Source organism: Falco cherrug, chromosome 8, assembly GCF_023634085.1.
Source record: "Falco cherrug isolate bFalChe1 chromosome 8, bFalChe1.pri, whole genome shotgun sequence".
Lineage (NCBI taxonomy): Eukaryota > Metazoa > Chordata > Aves > Falconiformes > Falconidae > Falco > Falco cherrug.
The window spans coordinates 39,104,573-39,126,008 of NC_073704.1; the positions used below are offsets into that span (position 1 = coordinate 39,104,573).

At 39.9% G+C, this 21,436-nt stretch overlaps 1 protein-coding gene across 20 annotated transcripts in view; it reads right to left on the bottom strand.

Annotated features, from left to right (window-relative positions):
• The window catches only part of GTDC1 (glycosyltransferase like domain containing 1), a 185,747-nt gene that overhangs the window by 44,401 nt on the left and 119,910 nt on the right, over window positions 1–21,436 (bottom strand). Inside the window, exon 2 of one of the 20 annotated variants that reach the window (XM_027814865.2) lies at window positions 15,439–15,514. The exons of the other annotated variants lie outside the window; for them this stretch is intronic. Within the exon in view, the coding sequence (XP_027670666.2) occupies window positions 15,439–15,479 (41 nt within the window). The 5' untranslated portion in view covers window positions 15,480–15,514. The remainder of the gene's footprint in view (window positions 1–15,438; window positions 15,515–21,436) is intronic. 20 annotated transcript variants of the gene reach the window in all.

Consider the following 21,436-nt stretch of genomic DNA (forward strand, 5'->3'; position numbering starts at 1 on the left):
ATCTATGCCCGAAAGTCTAAGCTTTCCTGGTTTGGGGTCCTCCATGCTGCTGCTGCTGTTGAACATCATTCCAGCCCTAAGCACGTCTAGCCTAATCAATTACTTGTGGAATTATCCCATTTTGTTACATATTTATTCCTGACAAATGACTTCAACAATATCTTAGGTGCTCCAGGTTAGCAAAAAAAAAAAAACAACCAAAAAACAAACAACAAAAACCCAACGCAAAACAGATAGTGATTATTTGATTATTCTGCATTTTGCTAGCAGAGGGGAGACTCTGGACCCACTTAAGTCAAAGGCAAAGCTCCCTTCCACTTCAGGTGAGACTGAGTTTGACCCTAAATATATTATTTCTGAATTTACACCTTCCAATTCCCTGAAATCTTTTAACACTGTATGCAAGAATCTGTGCAGTTATAATTTCTAAGAACATCATTCTCAACAAATGAAATGGTGATAATTTAAAAACTCCTCAGTAAGATGGTAATGAACTACAATACATATTTTATAACAGATGAAAATAACTTATGCATTATTTTGCACAAGATATGAAAACATGAATTAATTGATAGTTTAGGAAAAAAAAAAGTAATTTTCTCTATAATTAAACATCATGACTGTGTAGAGCTGCTGCACCAACACTGCAAGGTAACAAACACAGTTTTGGAGCCCTAAGAGTCCCCTTGATAACAACTGCCAGAAATTTAGAAATTGTTGACTTCAGTTCTGCTTCTGCAGAAGTTCAAAAGAATGAATTACACTATGGGGAAAAAAGTTAGGCTTCTGAGAACTGCAAGTTTTTTAAGAATCCTAAAGGATTGGTCCTGTTTATTAGTGCTTACTTAAACAGAAAAAAACCTGCTCAGCTCTCCAGTGCTTATTTAGAAAATGCAAATTTCATATACAGCTCCAGACAATACAGTATCCCTTCTTGCTCAACAGAATTGGAAATGGGTGTTTGAAAACTGATACCACTCGTTAAATCGTCTTTTTTTTTTTTTTTTTTTTAATTAAAACTAATACCAGGATCCTGTAACATATAATTTCCTGTTTTGTGGAAATACTTCTAATCAGGATATATGGAATGGATGTCCCCTTTAAACAGGCTGTTTTGCAACATACGCAATGCAGAAGGGAGTGCTATCATAACACTTCAATAGTTAAGTGACTTTATGAGAAAAATACTTCCAAATGTTTCCTAAAACCTTCCAAACCGCACCAAAGAACATTATCGTAATATTATGTTTCCCTATGGCCTCCAATATTTAAACTTGCTATTCTCGAAATGATACTTAGATGAAAAATATAAGTTTATGTAATGTATAAATTGTTCCTAGAAGAAAAGCTGCCTTTAGAATTACTCTGTATAGATGTCAGATATTTTACATTTTCAATAGCCTTTCTGTATTAATTGAACAAATAGTATGCTAGTGCTTTGGGCTGCACGTGAACAGCCTGTATTTTAAAACTGAACAGTCACTGTGTGATCTTATTCATAGCAAATACTGAAAACAATAACTGTCCTAACCGATTACATATCAAGTTACCCTTAATAGATATCCATATTTCTTGCACGGTATACATAATCCATATAAACTGTGTACCATATATCAATACCATATTCCAGCGAATCCACCATCAAAGAGTTCGTTTATAGTAGGTTTTCATTTGACTTGGGGTTGTAATGTTCTGTGCAAGCATAAGCTAACCATTTCAGTGATTTTGCCAGCAAGCTGCTTTTTGGCAGATTATTGGCAGTACATATTGGCAACAAACTAGTGCAACTAAGCCCTTCTTATAACTTACAGGTAAATAATGATTTTAATAAATTTATGTAAAATGTTCCACTTGCTCACATCTGGTTTTGATAAGTCACTCGACCACGCAAATCCAAACTTCTGTGCATTTCTCAGGAAAACACATATTTCACCTGCGTTATTTAACACTTTCTCAGGTACCCCAAGAAATAAAGAAACAACGAAGTCTACCTCCACTTGAAGGCTTAACTGAAGAAACTTTTACCTGACAAAGCTAGAGAAATTAATTGAAAATATTAATTGGAGGCACACAAAAATCTAAAACACATTTTGTCATCAGTATAACACTCAAATAAGAAAAACACAGGGCGGCTGCAGAGCTAGCACAGCCACAGTCAGAGCAGATGTCCGGTCAACTGCCGCGGGCGCTGAGGACCGCGGGGTAATGCCAAGACCTGACCTCCATTTGACAATGTGTTACGGTACCAGATTTATCTGCACTTTTTTTGCACTACAACTGAAGTTTACCTGGGTACGCATCTGTGTCTCACCTAAGCGGTGTGTTTTAGAGGCAACTCTTGAATTTTAATGCCAACTTTGCTAGCGGGTCAGTGCCTCGTTGTTCAAACGCTAAAAGCCGCTCTCCATCTCTAGAACAAGAACGGCAGCATCTCTCTGCCCTAGAAAGATCATCTTTTTGTGAGAAGGCTCTAAAAATGTTATTACTACTAGTAGCAGTGTCGTTACAGAGGGGGGAAAAAAGGAAACCCCAAACCCCTGGACTCCCTTTCTCTGCTATAAATCAGTATGACAGAAGACCACTGATCATCTGCCTTTCAGCATCCACATACCAGAAGGCTCCTCGGAGAGGCTGCACCTCCAAATCACGTAAAACACATGTGGTGCATTGCTGAGCTACCTATGATATTAAAGACTGACACCGAGAAAAGAAATATTCATCTTTCTGCTGGAAAAAGGAGAAAACAGTGTCAATAAAACCAGCACTGTTACCCTTATGTGCTGAGTTACCAGCTTGGTGACATATATCTACAGGATGGACAACAGGAGGGATGGTGCCTACCTGGTAAGGAGATACAGGCTTGTGAACACCTTGAGCTGTCACCTGTTCTGCAGCAGGACATGGCCATCCCGAACATTACTGCAGTAACTATATTTAAAAAAATATAAAATAGTAAGATCAGAAACCTCAGAGATGCAAAGAGCTTGACCGTGACTGCTCAGCCCAATGCCTTGTTTCTACAGCTCCATTGTTCATATAGATACACCTGCCGTGACCATGAAGAGCAGTACTCCCAGTATGGTACTTTGAGATTTCTGATGAAATAGGTTAAAAAAGTGAAAGAAAGACCAGCACATGAGAATTTAAAGGCAAACGGAAAAAACCCAAAGCATTTAATGACACCAAGGAGAAGCTTCTTCAGCATCTCCCTCCTCCTATGGCCAAGCCACCACTTCTCAGGACACCAGCTCCCCAACCTGCCATGCCCTACCTGGTGACAACCACTGCCAGGTGCCCCAGTGCTCCTCACGCCTTTCACCCCAGTGCTGGGAGTAACACCGTCAGCCCATTCCATGCGGAACCGTAACGAAGGGAGGCAATGTACTTTAAAAGGTTTTACATAGCCAATGCCCATGGCTGTTCCTCTGGGGGATACATCTCAACGTTCTATCAAATAATTTCTTTAAACGCAGCCTACAATGAAGAGGGAACAATTATTAAGCATCAGATTTTATTTGTGTCCAATTCAGCCTAGAATTTGCTTGCTGGTTTCAAGCATTTATTCTTTATGGAGTCAGCAGTTAAGGATTTTGTAAGGCTTGGCAACATGGTTAAAACCCTGTGAATTCTTGTTGAGATCTATTGGACGTGCTGGTAAAACTCGCTGTTGCTATTGCAGACTTGCTTTTAATTTGATCTGTTTCAAGGATTCGGTATCCTTCCAGCATGTTAGAAACCTAAGGGCATATATTTGTATTGTTTAAAGGCAGGAAATTCTGTGAACTGAAATGAGAACATATCCCTTTTGCCTTTATGGACTTTTGTTATTTTCTCTTCCTTTTGGGGTTTTGGAAACAGAACCAGTGAAAGCTGAAAGTTTGAACAATAGCAAATTACTTTCAAGGAAAAAAAAAAGTAAAATACTGAGCATACTTTTGTAACTTTATTCATACTTATTCATACACTTTATGTAAATTGGACTTATCAAGGCATCAGAAAACACTATTTGCAGCAGGGCCTGGGACTGCAACAGGATCATACTGTTTTTGTCATAAAAGACATGGACTTTGCTGGTTTACTTTATTATTATTCCTTTACTACCTTGTATTAGCTTGTACCCCACTGACTTCATGACAAAGCCAATTCGTTTCATGCTAACCACAGAACTAGGGCAATCGCATTTTTATTGTAAGGAGAAAAACTATCAATTTTTACCACTCTTTCACTTGAACTCCTTGTCCAAAGAGTCCTACACCCCTCCTTTAATTGATGCAAAAGGTAGGTCTGAATTCTGGGATACAACACAAGAACCGGTGAAAGATGAGCAGGGACACATATTCCACTAAGGTTAAGAGCTGGACAGATAGCGCCTTTTAGACTACGAGAGCAGTAAACTTTCTTACTAGCAGCAGTAAACTAGTTCTTACTAGCTAGTTCTGTGCTAACTAGCAGGAGGAGTGGAGGTAGAGCGGCTGCGTTAGCACGGAGACCTGATCTCAGCAGCAGGCATCAATCCCAGTGCAGTACTGCAAGTATGTCCACACCATTTTTGGTGCTCCAACTAGCTTGGTATCTTTAATACCGTATAATAATAAAATTTTTATATATATATAATGTATAATGAATTATACTGTACTGTTTTATAAGAATAGGGCTATAGGTGATAGCCACGGTTATGGCTTTCTGGAATACTGCTGCATGGCAGGACTACAGAGATTCAACTAGGTCTGCAGCAGAACTTGCTGGAAGATAGCTCACATGCAGCAACCCCAACTGCAGCCATTTCATCAAGAGCCTAAACACTTACCCAGCACTTACCCAGCGGTGTTCCTTGCATACGGCATACAACAAGCTGACCATTCCTAGCTAATAAGCTTGATAGCTAAATATAGATTTCAGTGGGATGCAAAGCTTGAGGGAGATACATTCGACACCCAGGATTGTGCGTGGCCACTGGACCTCTCCTCACTAGTGTTTCTTCACACTCGCTAATCCCTCTTCCTGGACAGCAGCAACGATGACACTGGTGAACTGCAGGACTTTGGGTTATTTGCTTTCATTTGGTGCCGTGCTTCATGCCCATCCCAGCTACTCTTGGAGGTTATGACAACTGAAGCAGGGATCACAATGAGACACTATCAATCATCGTAATAAACACAGCTGAGCTCTTTCCGTGCAGTCAGAGACTTTGGTGGAGAAGAATCTTAATAAGAGATTTGAAAGGGCATGAAGAAGCGGCTTTACTTTAAGTACTCACAATAATGACTTCCAAAGAAACACTCCTGACCACCAACCCTGGGGAATAAAGAGCTGAAAGATGCTCATGTTCCCCTGTGGATTATCTGTCTTGTGGATCTCTACATAAAAGCAAAGGGGATCCGTAACTACCAGCTGTCATACTTCTACGGTCTTTCCTGCAGAGGTGGGCAACGAAGAAACAGGCTTGGCTCCCACCCAGACATCACGCGGTACATCACCTTCCTGATGGAAAAACCAGGGATCCAAAACCTAGCACCTATGATAACCACAATTACCCCAGCTATTTTCAGGGGCACTTAACCATATATTCTCTCTCATTCCGAGTACACTAATTTAACAGTTTTGCCCCAGTGGTCAAAGAACAATTAATGTTGTATCTGCAAATGTAGCAGCACACAAATGTTTACATCATGTATTCAACATGTGCAACTGACCATAAGCCACCAGTTTACAGGTCCTGCATACCTTGTTCTTAGTTCTTCCGAGAAACGCAAAGACTCTTAGGGAAAAATTACAACCAAGTTCATGAACTACACAAAAAAATGGCTGTGACACCATTTATTAAAAGTAATGATAAAGTAGAAGGTCCAACTAAAAGGAGCAGATGCACTGTTTGCTAAGTTGTAGCTACAGACAGAATTTTTTGTGCCGACATCAAAAGAACAAGGTGTTCATATAAATGGCATTTTATTTTGATCCTATTATTCTATATGAGCTCAAGGAGAGATCAAAAGAAAAAGTACCCAGGTTCCACTATTAACACTTAGCATAGCTCCAGTCAGAAAATCCTTTCCAGATTGCTAGTGCAATTTAAAGCCCAGCACATTTTTGTTGTACTGTTGGGTAATATACCTGAAGGCACGGTTTTGATTCCTTGCCCACCTTCTCCATTGTGGAAAACTGTTTCTGATCTATAGAATTTCTGTTATTTCCATTTGTACGACAGTAACCCCCAGACACCCTAGCTTCGGGGACTATGCTGGTACGGGAGGTACCCGCTGTCCCAGGGAGGCTGCTCTCCATCAGAAACTCAGTATCAGAGTCAAGCAGTAAAGTCTGGTTCAGCCCCTGCCAACAGCAGTTCCACTGGAAGCGAAGCCCACCAGCTCCAGCTCAGTCTGTAAACAAACCTAATGGGCCTTTAAAACATGTAAAGGTTCCCCCTGATAGCTGGCAAGAATAAACGTGCTTTCATATGTTGTATTGCTTATTATGACATTATCCAGGACTACTACTATTAATTAATGGTTCTATTGCCTCTCTTAGAACCCAGCGATGCTGCATAAAGAAAAAATAATAATAGATTGTATTTCCTACAAAGCCAAAGTACGCTTCCAAATTTTAATATTCATGTTTTCTTTGAATGTAAGCTTCTTATTGATGATTCAGTAATTTAGGGCAGAGACTGCAGAATTTCAGTTCCAGTGAATTTCTTTGACTTTGATTTCTAAGACTGCTAATAAACAGGTACAGCTTATCAGACCATCTTTAGAAAAATCAGCAATCTAGCATTCATAAGGAGAGGGGAAAAAAAAGAAAAGAAAAGAAAAAAAAAGAGTGCTTATGTCCTTCTTCCCTGCCTTGCCTCCCCCTACCCACTTGCTATTAAAGCATTTGTGTTAAAAAGTTGTTCCAAAGTTTACTGTAAATGCCAAAATGTGGGCACTGATCCCACATGAGCTGGCTCAGCTATGGCCCACCATCTTGAACATATTCATTTTATCAAACCACATTCCAGGAGGGCTTTTTGGGGGTTTGTTTTAGGGTTGAGGAATTTTTTTTTATTATTATTTTTTTTTTACTTAACTTTTCTCTAGTAATAGTAGATTGTACATACATGAGATGGCAAGTCGTGACTCTGGGAGCTCGCACAGTCAATGCTAAATGCATGCAGGTGAGCTGTGGCTTAGAATGAGCATTACAATTATGAGTTAAATGACACAAAACATCTCATGCACAGTCAGAATATGTTCATGTTACACACAGCAGCCAGCTGGCTATAAATCCAAGAAGTAAGCTGGAAAGCTTTAGAGTTTAAATGGATGAATACAGATATAAATGGAAGAACAGTGGTTTGTTGCCATATGAATGGCTTTTAACTGAAAAGAGTGGATTGCTTTTATGAGGGTTTTCCGAAAGAGTAACATTGTTGAGATGAAAAAAGAATAAGTATGAGGATTGGGACATTCCATATATTTATATTTTCTGTTTTGTTTTGAGACAGTGAAGTCTGATTCAGCGTGTCTGAACAATTACAATATGGCTTTACATACAGGTGTTCCTAGTGAACAGGGACACAAATTCTTTAATAATACCTCTGCAGCTGATGATCCATAAACAGGATTGCTCTATTAATTTATTTCAGATTCAAATTATCACAAGCTGAGCTGTAAGAAGCCATGAACCATTTTTCCTGCCATATTTCCAGCTTTAAGTAAGGCATGCTAGAGCCTTCTCTACTCTCAATATATGAATCACTGAACCTATGGCAAACGATCCCACCGGCGCACAAAATCACCAGACTGCTAAACCAACGCCTTCCTCGCAGGCACAAAGGAGGAGAGAAGCATTTCTAAGACTTTCATTCTCTGTTTATTAAATGATGAGGACTAGCAGAACCTTCTAGAATACAGACCAAAGATACAGGTTTTCATGAACAGATGAATCTGAATAACTCTTCCTGGAAGTTTTCCAACAGGTTTTCACAAACGGATGAACCTGAATAACTTTCTAGAAGTCTAATGACACCACTTGAAAATTTGGGGTTCTTACCAAGACAAACACTTGCCCTTTCTCCACTCCACTCAGGCAGATGTAATTCCCTCTTGAACTCAAAGTCATAGCTTAGATTCTTACCAACTCCAATATGAGCTAAACTTTAAAAGATATAAAGGAACTACACATTCATAAACTATGTTTATATTCATTTATGTTATATATATTATATATTTATACATATATAAAATAATGTTTACAAAACTTTTTTGATGTTTAAAAAGCGGCTGTAAGCTCACGGTTTTGATGTGCTTGCTGTTGACAGAACCAGATGGAAACTGTAGGAAGACTGATAACGAGTTTGCTCCCCAAAACCTTTCTCCTGTGTCTCTGAACTGGCTGAATGGGAACCAAGAGGGAAAAGAACAAAGATTTGCTGTTCTTTACAGTCACGCAACGAAAGTGTAGGTTAAGTACAGGAAGTATTTGCAGATTTCAGATATTTTGTGGACCTTTGTTGCTTTTCCTTGCATTCAGATCTAATCTCAGCCCCAGTACAGAGCCGGACTTTCATGTTCTGCTGTCCTTCGCTGATAGAAAACTCAACCTACTGTGACACTTCAGCCAAAGTAGACTCAAGACACAAAATATAACTTCAGCTTTTCATAGGCATTTATTCATGCCAATGCATTAAGGAAAAAATGTTTCACCAAGACGACGAGGCTTAAAATTATACTGCTGAATATGTTAATAAAAATATTTAATGTATACTCATAGTAGAATGTAACCTACAGACTAGAAAGATATAGTTATAACTTTTAGAAGTCTGGATAGACAATTTGATGTTCCACATCAAATATGTCACAAGCAAGTGATCTTTAAGCCCCATGGGTATAAAAACACCGAGAGGTGGTTCTTTTTAATACCAAATATGCATATACCTCCAACTCACTCCAGTTACCATCAACAACTACTAGAACATTTTTAGATGGTCCTTCAAACAGAAGGCTAGTATTCTCACTACAATTTTGAACAAGCAATAAATTGTGTCTGGTACTTTAGCTTCAATCAAGCATCAATTTTGGATTATTTGTCTGAAGTCAGAATTCTTAAAATAAGCCAGTTTTTTATAGAACCAATTTCTGGGGAAAAAAAAAATCCCATTCACATTTTGAGTGTAATCAGCTATTCTGATATTACTGGCTCTGAGTTGGAAGTAAGGTACGTAGCCATACAGATAAAGGAGGGCTGTATGTAACTCAAGAGGTGTTCCACGAGTACGCACGTGAACAAGCATAAACACCCCAACATTGTTTTAATTTTATTATGCTGGTGTATCACCTTTGGTTCTCAGAAACCTTCTTGTATTAACAGCAGCATTTCATTTTGCACATCTTTTCCTGCTGTCTCTATGACCCAGGACCCTTTTTACCCCTTTCCTCTCCAGTATTTCCTTACTGCAGGATGGCATTGCATCCTGGTTACATTACAGGTTCACACTTTATTATGAATATTTATTATATGTATTATATATGCCTACAGAAAGGGTGCTGCATTGGCCATGTGAAGTGCTGAGTGCTTTCCTATCACAGTGGCTAAAAATGGGTTTAGGCGTCTTGCAGGAGAAGGGCTCGTAGCACGATGGGCAACTCAAATACCAAATTTGTCAATCAGCAATATTTGGCATTGAAAATAGTTCTGAATATGAATAGGAAAATATCTGGCTGTCAGATATTCATATGCCAGAACACTGTTAGGGAAATTTCCAGCTTTCACAAGAGCATTCAGCTAATTCTTGATGGATCATCTGTATCTTTGGGTGCTTTCTGGAAGCACATTCCTCCTTTTCCTTTCTTGTCCTTTGTGAAGAACACAGGAGATGCAACTCTCACCAGAATGTCAGAAAAATATTAACCTCTAAGAACTTGGATTTCAGTAAACAGTGAGATCACTGGAAATCTTAGCTTCTGCATATGAATTAGAGGAGAATAACGGGACTGAGCAAAAAGTCACAGACTATGTTCATCAATATGTGCCTTTTATGTAAACTAGATTGTTAACTGAAAACCAGTTTTCAGAGTCTCTTAAGAAGCAATCACCCTAAAATTAACCTAAGTGCTGTTGGGTTTTTTTTGTGGTGGTGTTTTTGGTTGGGGTTTTTTTGTTTGTTTGTTTGTTTTTAACAACGGGGGATGTGCTTCTTTGGACATTCTGAAAATTGCTTGGAGCAGAGTCTGCAGCAGCCAAAGGCTTTGGGGTCCATGTCTCAGAGGCTCTGCTGTGGCAGGATGGGACCGGCAAGGTGAGCGAGCGCCGGTGGCTCTGCTCGCCCTGCCACCAGACAGCAAGTGCCACGTGTGGGTCCTGGGATTGTGTCACTGAACGAGTGGGACCAGACGTGCACCAGTAGCAACGGGACCTGGATAAAGGGTGGGAAGACATCAGGACAAGGGCTGCTGTGGGGACTTGAGATGAGGGCAAATGACAGCCTACAGGACCTACGGATGAAGAGGAGACTTGGCATTAACATGACCTAACTTAAGCAGGACCGTGTGACGGCATTGCACAGGGTCATACAAGGCAGCAGGACCCACCACAGCTGGGCTCTGCTCACTACCCACTGCATCAGGTCACAGACTCCAACAGAATTTCAGCTCCCTTTCTCAACTGATCATCACCATGCCCTTAGCTTTCAATTTTCAACCATTTCTTTTCCCATTTACCTACACTTGCCCTGTTATTTCTACTAAAGCTACCCCCATGAGGTACGTGGAGCAAAGTCTTCATGAACAATTTTAGTTTTCTTCTATACGGCTCTCCTTAAAATATTCCTTCACTCACTCGTTCAGCACCTAGCAGTGACTCATTAAAAAAATAAATCTCCTAATAGTAACACAGTGATAGATATCAAAGGTGGAAATTGGCAATTATTTTGTACTCAAACGGCCTGAAAACACCTTCAAACAGCATACAGAGGAAAGGTCTGTATTTGTCTACAGATGTATTTCCTTAACGTTTTTTAATCAATTTATTTCAGCAAGAATGACTAATTTAAATTTTTCAGGGTCTTCAAGGACCTCATTTTATTAATTTTTATAAAAGGCAAAAAAGTAGATATAAATGTTTAAAAGGCAGCCAGGAATATGTGCAGGAGTTTTTGTGCAAACAGTGCAATTAAATTCAAAATACCAAACACTCAAACTACTGCTGACATTTGGTCTGAGTGGCTTTTGAATTCGCACCTATGAAGAATAAAAAATAAAATAAACTCCCACTGGTTCTGAAGGAGACTGATTATATCCTTTGCAATATTTTACCACAGAGCAGCTATTCGCTCTTTCTACCAGACCTGACAGCCATTCAAATGCACTGGTTTTGCTGCACACTAAAGTGGAAATATGATCTCTACTTGGAAACTCCTCTCAAAAATATTTTCGTCTGTCAATTCTCAGTAACTGCATTCAATAACAAGCGTGACTATTGAACTTTTAAAGTATCAATGTTCAGTCATCTTCCCGAGTTTACATATTGCAGCTGCAGGGAATAAAAATGCTGAAAGACTGTGATCTCTCCCCATAGTTTAGATGCTTATCGTAACCTTTTTTGATATTTAATTGGCACTGCTTTCTTCTCCTTCATTTCCAAACGGATGAATCACAGACTTGGTCTTCCAGGAACCAACCACTTTAGCTATTCTCTGCACTTCCCTCAGCTCTTCCTCAGCCGCAGCCAGCCCTTTGCTTGACCCCACCTTTCATAAACGTTCAACGGGAGAGCCTCCGCTAAAATGCGTATTAAGCCTTCTGAGAAAGGAAGGACTAACCAACACCTAAAACCTAGAATTATGACAGCAAGCGTGCCGGACCATCCCACAGCCGCTGCGGCTTGTTTGCAGGCTGGAGTAAAGAAGAGTCACCGTTGAAGGAGGTCGGACTTCTTCACTTTCTTATTCAATAATAATGCAATGCTCAGTCAGGTGCTCTGTTCAGAGTTACACACAGGATGCTAAACACAGACTAGCAAAACTAGAGGGGTCTAGAGACAGGGTACTCTTGACTATAATTATCTGCTGATCTTCAGTTACGACTTGCAGAAAACTAGCTTGGCAATGCAACAGCTCGCTAAAAGAGAAACAACTCATCAGCTGGTTATTGCGCCCCAACTACTTGGACTTCTCCCCCCAACTCTTCTGCTGTGCTCCCAGATCACCTCCCACCTTCGACATATGGACACAAGAAGTCTCACAAGTGCTGAGGTCAGTTTGACCACTCCTGTTCATTTAGGTTACACACGTATGTTTAACTACCTTCTTACAAAGTATCTCACTGTACTGCTGGACCCACATTTCTATCAACTGCATTGATTACAGGCAACGCCAAGCTAAACTTGTTCTCAGACGTGATTTTATGAAAGAAATAATGCATCTTATAAAGCATTTAAGCCTGTAAGATCTTGTTACTTGTATTAAGTAAATTCCAGGGACACATCTGAATTCTGTGAGCCTTTGAGGTCCCGCAAAACCTAACAGCAGAGCCATGAATCTCCTCCATGAGCCTACCCTGAACATCCAACCAGATGACCAGCAGTGCTTAGTTTTGTTACACATGCATCAGATGGTCATGGGCAGTGAATTTTAGTGAATAACATTTTGAGGAAAACCAATATAGTTTTTGCATTAGAAGCAGAAAAAAGGAGGCTGAGGAAAACACCCACCTCTCAGAAGACACTAAGCACCCTTACAGAGAAAAGCAAAGAGTAGAAAGGTCAGTAGACAAATTCTACTGTCACTCAAGCAGAAATACAGGAAGGTGTTTCATTTGATCTCAGATGCTGACTGAGGGTCACATCAGGACACAGAAGGAAGCAACAGATGACTGAGATGGCTATTTCAAAAGGTCTGCAGTTCTCTGATGCTAAATTTATACTCAGATGCTTAGAGTGAAAAGTGTAACAACTAACTTTCTGTGTTACCATCATCGGGGGGGAAAAAGCTACGAACAAATGGAAATCTAGCATCTGGGAGTCAACATGGATCTAGAATTTTCTGAATCAGCCACATGAGTGAAAAGGGCTGAAGTATACCCAAGGTAAACGCAGATGATTCTCAAAACAGAGAAAACCACCTTGGAATCTTTTCCTGAAATTACTGTACCCCATTCTTCCAGCAGCACCGGCCCACAAACCATGGCTGGGCCCCATGATCTTCAAGGGCTCTTCCAATCTAAATGATTCTACGAGTCACCCACCAACCCGAGACTGGAGCCCTTCCAGAATACACACGTGTAAGGGACCACATAAGGTTCAAAAAAGGCATTCTAACAAACTGTCTAGGAGAATGCCCCACCCTCTCAAATGATACCCTAGTCATACACACCATTCACTGCTTCCAGGTAAGAGCACTGCACTACAAACCATCTTGGCGTAAAAAACCCCTGCTAAACACCCACAGTGCAAACAATTTGCAAACAACTGTCCCCCCCAAAGGCACTAAATATCACTGCCACACCGCTTCTGTGCTCCTGCTCCCCCCATCCACAACGTGCTTATCACCATCCATCACTCACAGACTCTGGCTCTCCGTGGACTGGCCTTAGCTACTGGAAGCAACTGTTCTCAACACCAGTATCCTTCAAAAAGAGCAGAACCGTTCCCTTCAGCAGCTCAGACTTTTTTAAATAGGCGCACACATACACATATACACACACACCTGTCAGTGTGTGTGTGTGTACCTACCTATATATACACACACACAAATAGGTATATGGGAGATTTTCTGAGAAGGAAACTATGGAATAATTTCCGGTAGCTATGAACAACTTCCAAACTTAACATTTTGAGCTCCTAATGCAAAATTTGTCTATTTAACCACTTTTTTAAGAAATTTTTTTTTAATTGATTTATCTATTTTTTTGCACATTAAGGTCATTAAAAAAACCCAGCTACTCCACTGATCTTGGTCAGATCTTCATGGGGATCGTAGCTACATAGAATCAACGACCAAGAAAAGGTTTACGCTCTCCTTTCTGCAGTTATTCAAGAGCAGAAAATAACAGGGCAGTGACTCCTAAGCTTTTGAGCTCGGTTCTGTCACAAACGGCAGAAGTAATGCCCGGCTGTGTCCCTTTCTGAAGGGGCTTTGGTGCCATCGTTGAGGACTAATGGCCTAATGGCCAGGAGGGATGCAGGAAGCCTCCCAGTCCCAGCTGGTCCCCCCTATCTACCAGCAACTGCTGTTTTCAGCAGTCCCTCAACTCCTCTGCCCTGAACAGTCAGTTATTTTGCCCTGTTGCCAAGAGCAGTGGTACCTGATCTACTTCTGTGGCTTCCTGACTTTACTGTAGCACAACCAACAGCAACGATAATAAAAAAAAAAACCTCTCCAGAGCAACACGTTACAAAAATCCAGGCTCTTCTAAAAAAAAAAGTTTCTTCTAGGTATCGTGTTTGCAAAGAGTAATAGGAAATGCTATTTTTAAAATTCTGGGAATGCAGTCCTTAACTCAAAATAGTTCCAGAGTTATTTGCCATTAGTTATCCGTTACAATTCAGAACCTGTGCCTCACTTGGAAATTTAGTATGTTTACTCTGGGTTTTATAGTATACTAAACGGTTTAATTACTTTTTACAGAAAGTAATACAGAATTATTTGTAGATTCAGTAATAGAGCCAGTAAGCCAACGATCTTCCATTTCTGAAGTTCCCTAGTTATCCTGAAATAATAAAAATATATCAAGACAGCAGCGAGAAAGCAAGTGGACAGTTCTCCACAGCATCTCCACAATAAACAGCAGAACCGCGATACTTCACCAGAATGTTCAAAACCTAAATTGAATGGCAGCATGATTGCAGTGGTTCCAGTTATGTTAATTAGGCTGAATTCATGGTTCATTGATGCTGCAATTATGCTGCAAAGAAATGCTGCAAGCATGCTATCTCATCCTCTTGCAGCCTGCTGAGTACGCTGCCATTATTCTTCTTGTGGCAAAAAGACTTTCTAAAGAGACAGTATGTAGGAGTCACATTTATACGTACACCACACGGTTGGCGAAGACGCAATTAGACGATCGCATTTTGATACTTTCTTCTTTTTCAGGTTTAATAGGGAAAACAGCTTTCTGAGTTCATCGGCCATTTTTTAAGCATGCTTTACTTTGCCAATTTGCATACTAAGCATATAAATTATAAGCCTTATTAGCCCTGTTTCAACTGCAGGGTAAGTAAAGGAGGTGAAGAGTTTTGCCCGAAGTTACATCCCTCTTCAGTGGAAAGAGAACCTGCATAGCTCCCACCTTCTCTTAATGACATCTCCCGATTGCCCATTGTGGGTGGGACACACATGCAACCCAAAATGCAAAACCTGCTGCTGTGAAAGACGGGTTAAATGAGTGGCAGGGTGGTTTTCAGTTCCCCATCACCCAGGGCTTCAGCTTAGGTCTGAGGAGGAAGGGGTCCGCAGTGACTCACACAGCCGCACAGAGGTTCTGCTGGGTTCTTAGGAGCTTCATGTCTCAGATCTTCAGAAGATGACAATCATGTCCAACTAAACCAAACAAATAATGACTTTGTGATACAAGAAAGCAAGAAAAACATCAACGATTAATTAAACTGATGACTAAATCTACTCTTTAACCAAAAGCCTATTTAAATCTATATGCCTGCAGTGGAAAAACTTTACTATTTTATTTGCATTTACCATAGTAAGTAACTTCAGTGTTCAAGTTACTCTTGATAATTAAAAATACATTAAAGATACCTACAGATGTCCACACACGATGAACATTAGAGTTAAATTTGTATATTTATATCAATTTTGAAATTAAGATATATATATTTTGAAATAAACTAGAATATTGCTGTATCTAGTCCAAGCAAATTGCTCAATTAAGTACTGCTTCCGATGTCAGATTTCTAACACTGACTGCTTCCTTATTCTCCAAGAACTTTTTGGTAAGTGAAAAGCCATTGTTGCCTGTTCCTTAGCAATAACAGGTAAAGAGATACCCAAGGAAAGAATAAACAAACCAAGTGAGGACTAAAGCAGAATACTACAACTTATGTCCACCAGTCCATAATATTTACAAGCGACAGGGGTTTCAATGAGGCATTCTGTGAAATAAAGGGAGGCAAGGGGGCACTACACTCTCAAACAACTGAGAGAAGACACATGAGTTGAGTATGTTGGCCTGTGATGAGCAGGAAATACTTTAATACGGTAGCAGCTCTTTCTCTAAATGTGCAAGGTGTACTTGCCCTTACACAGAAGTCTTCAAAGCTTTCCAGTTTTTCCAGGGTTGAGGAGGCAGGGACAGGGGAAGATGATTTTTCAAGCAAGCAGCCAGTCTGGTTTCTTTTAAGAAAGGATCTACTTTTAAAACCAGCCTCTTCAGAAAATGCATTTTCCAATGCTTTTATTCTCAAAGAAACATTATGTGGAATCAGGTGTCTAAACAGAAGCTAGGTCAATGCATACCTCCAAAGAGCTAAGTATCCTTTAGAGCATAATTTCCAGGTTCACAATTGACTTAAGCGCTTAGAAGTTCAAGTCTCATTAAAAACCAATGGTGCTTAAGCACTTGATTTTCTTTTTTTTTTTTTAAATTTAAGCAGATCTTGAAAAAAATTTGATACCAGCCACTTCAAAGCTGGCTCTCCGAACTCTGGGATGATTGAGTTTCCATAATACAATTACTGTTGTAATGGAGCTGGATTGAAAGCTAGGTTCAGCTTTCAAACAATCTCCCCAAAATAGTTGCAGATGATGTGCATTTTGGCTTTCTGATCCTCAGGTGACACAAGTATGAATGGTATTAGCCAGATATGCATTAGAAAGGGAAGGCAATACTCTAACTAGAAATAACCATCTTTTCCACAGATGAATGGACATCCATAACAATTTAATCTAACGAGACATCTAGCTTACATGCCCATTTAAAAAATGATAATGGCAGTTGTCTGGCAGGTTTATTCCTCAATGCTCCATTCAATGACTATTCCAGTTCTTTTGCTTTTTTTTACCCCCACTAATATTATCGCAGGTCTTTTTCCAGATTAAATGTACCAGCAGTTCTCACCCAAGCCAGAGCTTCAATTAATACCCAATTTGAGTCTTAACACAAGGAACTCATTCATTGACTGAGCTTTGGATGTGACTTTTATAATGAGTTTCGTAATGCTCCTAAGACGAGGAGCCTAAACCAGTTTGACACTGTCATCAGTCACTACATAAACAGAAATCTCAAAGCACATCAGGAATAACAGAAATACTTAACGGGTACTAAATAATATTGGTTTGAGAAATAATTTGTACTTTATGTAAGAGCATGACAACAAAAATTCTTTTCTGATATACAATGAGCCTCATGGTTCTGGCTTGCAACCTACTCTGCCTACTTAAGCTGGAGCTTAAATACAACACTGACAATGATGTCAAGGCTGCCAGACAGGGATGCACGTGTTCCAAAAGTTTTATTACTCTCACTTGAAAGCACTACCACGGATAGGAGGAAAACTAAATATTAAATACACCATTAAGGGGAAAATTATTTCAAATCAATGAAGCATGACAAGACACAAGTATACTGTTTCTCAATTTCTTTTTTCCTAATGTACACTGAGAAGGCAGTAAGGTAGTAAATGGCCAAGGCTCAAATACAGGACATAAACCAGATGAAACTAGAAACGGCGTTAAGTCTTAAGAACAAGCTCAAAACTGTGAAGAAAATTAGCAGAGTTGACAGTTTGAACTCATTACTGGCTTCACACCAACCTTTTCTCTTCTTGAAAGTAGGTAAAGCTGGTATACTGTTAAATTCTACTAATTTTACAGAGTTTAAATACTTCTTTTAAAGCGATGCTTGCCAAATCCACTCCCAAACCAAAATCGACATTATTTTTCTCTTGTACGCAAAGCAGTAAAATAATACTGTAAAACATAAACTGGATATTTTATTTATAACAAAAAGATGGTCTAATGCCTACTGAATACTTGCTGCTCACCAACTGAAAGGTTACCAAACATAAAACCAGTTTTACTGATTCATTAGGTAGGCAAAACGCACTTGGACAACCCAGGGTAACAACCCACCCTTACCGGTGCTCTTTAAGCGTTGGGAGAAAGCATGAACTGGTCCACGAAGAGGCAGCCCAGTTCCTAGAGCCTTTCTCACTGCCAACACGTGCTACAATTGCATTAAGTTTAGTTGGACAAAGCGTTCAGTCCAGCAGGCATTATCGGTCAGACTCTGAGCATCCCGCGACTTCAGCACAGCCATCCTGATGGCACATCCTCACCGACACGACTCGTTCTCCCTTGCCAACACCACGAACGATCCCTCCCTTACCTGCAATCATTTATTGTAAAGCCTTTAAAATGCCCCGTGCTCCACCATCTAGACCGAAGGAAGATAGTCAACGGAGGTGATTACATCTTAAAACAACAGATCATCCATTACTGACAGCTTTTATGTTCCTCAGCTTGAAAAAAAATAAGCAAGCCCTGGTCTACATACATAGACATAATACGTTTGAAATATGTAAGCCGAATATAAAGACTGAGGGTTTAAACCCTCAGTTTATCAGCTCTACAGGCCCAATTTTGCAATCAACTAAACCTACAGTACATTTTCATCAAGTGCTGCAAATCAGCAAAATATTAAATGAATCTTGAAAAAATGATTATGAATCCACAGTTCTGTTTGACTGTATAATTCTATTTAAGATTAAAATTACTATCATAAAAAGGCCACTTTCTGAATGTAATTCCACAAAAACATCATCACAAAAGCTTTTACTGCTATTTATGTCAGAATGTATTTTAAACAGTTCTAATCATTTACCTTTGTGGACACTTAATTAAAATTACAAAACCAATTTTAATCTGTAGTCCAATTAATATGCAAATATATGCAAATGTGGTAAATCAAGGTGGTGATTAAGTTAAGGACACTCTATTTCATGTCTGCTTTAAGTGTGAAAACAAACAATCTTTTTTGTAATTGTACTGATGGATTGTGATGTTTATAGGGTTAGTATGGGGTACAAATGTTTATGCATCAACATTATGCCAAAACAAAGATTTTATACTCTGGAGTGATTTAGCATCCAGCATACATTCAGATGTAACAAAGTCATTTTGCAGTCATCTTGTGAATTAGAATAAGGTCAAAGCAAAGTTAAATTTCTATGTCATCCATTTGTATGGCTATTTAAAATTCAACAATCACTTTCTGATGTGTTAGGTAAGAGCCAAGAAGTCTCAAGAATGGCATATTATCACCCTTTATCATTTAGTGTTCATAATACACTGGTTTATCTTTGATACTATTACAGAAATAGTTCTCCCATTAAGGTGCAAAGATATTCATCCTTTTTAACCCCTTTTCCTCCACAAGTTTGAATTGTCAAATCTGCAGCCAAAGGTGGATACAGCAACGAGGGGTTCCCTACAGATACGCACTATATTCACCAAGTACTGCCGAAGTACCCGGTTTTGCAGCCACTTTCCACCCCTTCTTTACTCCCTGTTGCTGACTTGCGGAGGCTGATACTCCTTCCCGTTTACCTGAAGTAAAGGCTCGCTGTTGCTCTTCGTGGGAACAAATCTGAATTCCTCCACTTAGGGCAACTACACTTTTGGCCTGAAGCAACTGATTATTTTTTTTCTGGCAAGAAAATAGTTGTATTGGACTATATGGTATTGAATTGTACAGCTTATTTGAGAAGAACTCGTGTGTTCAGAAAAGAGCACCGCTTTCCCTTTGCTACATACTCTCTCTCAGGGCTTTCCAAATCAGTTTGGAAATAGTGCAAAAAGACAGTGTTCACCTCACGTCATACTGGGATACCAGAGTACAACACCCCAACGGAATCTCTCTCTCCATGCAGCTTTGGTCACGATTGATTAGATCTCCATCAACTACAACAAACACTTATGTCAGAAAACACTTCCAAAAACTTTGTGCAATGTTATTTTCACAAATGTGTTTAATTTCCCACCCCCTCGTTTTCTTTTCTTTTCTTTTTTTTAAAGATTATGTCCAGAATAGTTCATGAGATGAGGTATTATTAAAATATTTTCACTCCAAATACTTTATGCTTGTGCATTACTATATCATCACAAGACATGAGAATAGGAAATTCAGCTATACTCAGCAAAGCTACTTTTAAAAACCACATTCTTGCTTGAACGCATTTGTAATGAACACAAAGTATTTGGAAATTATTTCAAATATTTTAGTATTTTTAACAAGGAAACTGGGTGTGAGATATTTTCGCAACAGCAGACCTTAAACTTGACTTTGTGCTGCAGATGTAGAAGATACGCAGCCATACCTATCATTAGGTTTCTGTTAAAAGCAGAACTGACCTATTTATGGGTCTCTTGATTTAACAGACACTATCAAGGCACCATTAAACTCACCTGTCAGAGGTTCTAAAGAGAGATTTTATTATGTGGTTTATGGCTAAAAACCAAAAGCCAGCCCCTCCTCACCTGAACTGGACGCTCAGGAAAGAGCTGCTTTCACCTAAAGGGCAAAGATTTGCATTAGGAACTAGAAGTAGCCGAACTCTTGCGATAGCCTGTTCCATCTCCAACAGTTCTCCACCATGTGTCTCACTTCGACCTTTTTTTTTCTTCCCCCTGTGCTTTTCAAAGAGGAAAGCCAATTGTTTTCCAAAGAAAAGAGCAGCAGAAACAAGAGGACGGGACGGCGCACACAGCCAGGGTGCAGCTGGACCTGGGGCCAACATGTGAGAACCAAGTTGCAGATTGCGGGTGGGTTTTGGTGGAGTGCCAATGTAAGGTGCAAAGGTGGAGACCTCAAGGAAAATAGTTGCACCCAGAATAACCATTAGCCTCTGCATGCTCCAGTAATTAACCATACACCCATAACTGCAATTAACAGCCCTGTGCTCTGGAAGCGATGAGGACCACTGAGCAGGGTCTGAGCCAAAGGGCCAAATACCTGATGACTGTGACCTGCCGTGGTGGCCGCCTCATCACCCGGCTGGCACAGCTCTCTGGCTTGCAAAGAGCTACTTCTTCAGTCAACTGTGTATTGCTTGTCCTGACCAGATGAAAATCAACAGAGTGATCACAAGTGTCGATCCAGCCAGGCCCTCAAGCTGCCTCTTGAGAGCAAAGAGAGCATCGAGCTCTGCAGGGCTTCCATGGTGTCTAAAGATCATGTGTTCATGCTCCTGGCTGGTTGTTGCGGAGCAGAATGAATGAGACCTTTACCATGTACTTAAGTATACGAAAACAGAGTGTAGCACAGGTGCCAAGATGCACACGCAAGGAGGTTACCCATTAGTGCTGCTGGAAATACCTCCATCTATTCTTTGCCTCTGAAATGAAACATGACGGTATCAAATATGCCAGCAGAGTTCACAGAGCTCCTGATCCTTTGGCTGTAGCTTATTTTTCAGTGGGAGATAAAAGGTGATTTTCTATATTATGCAT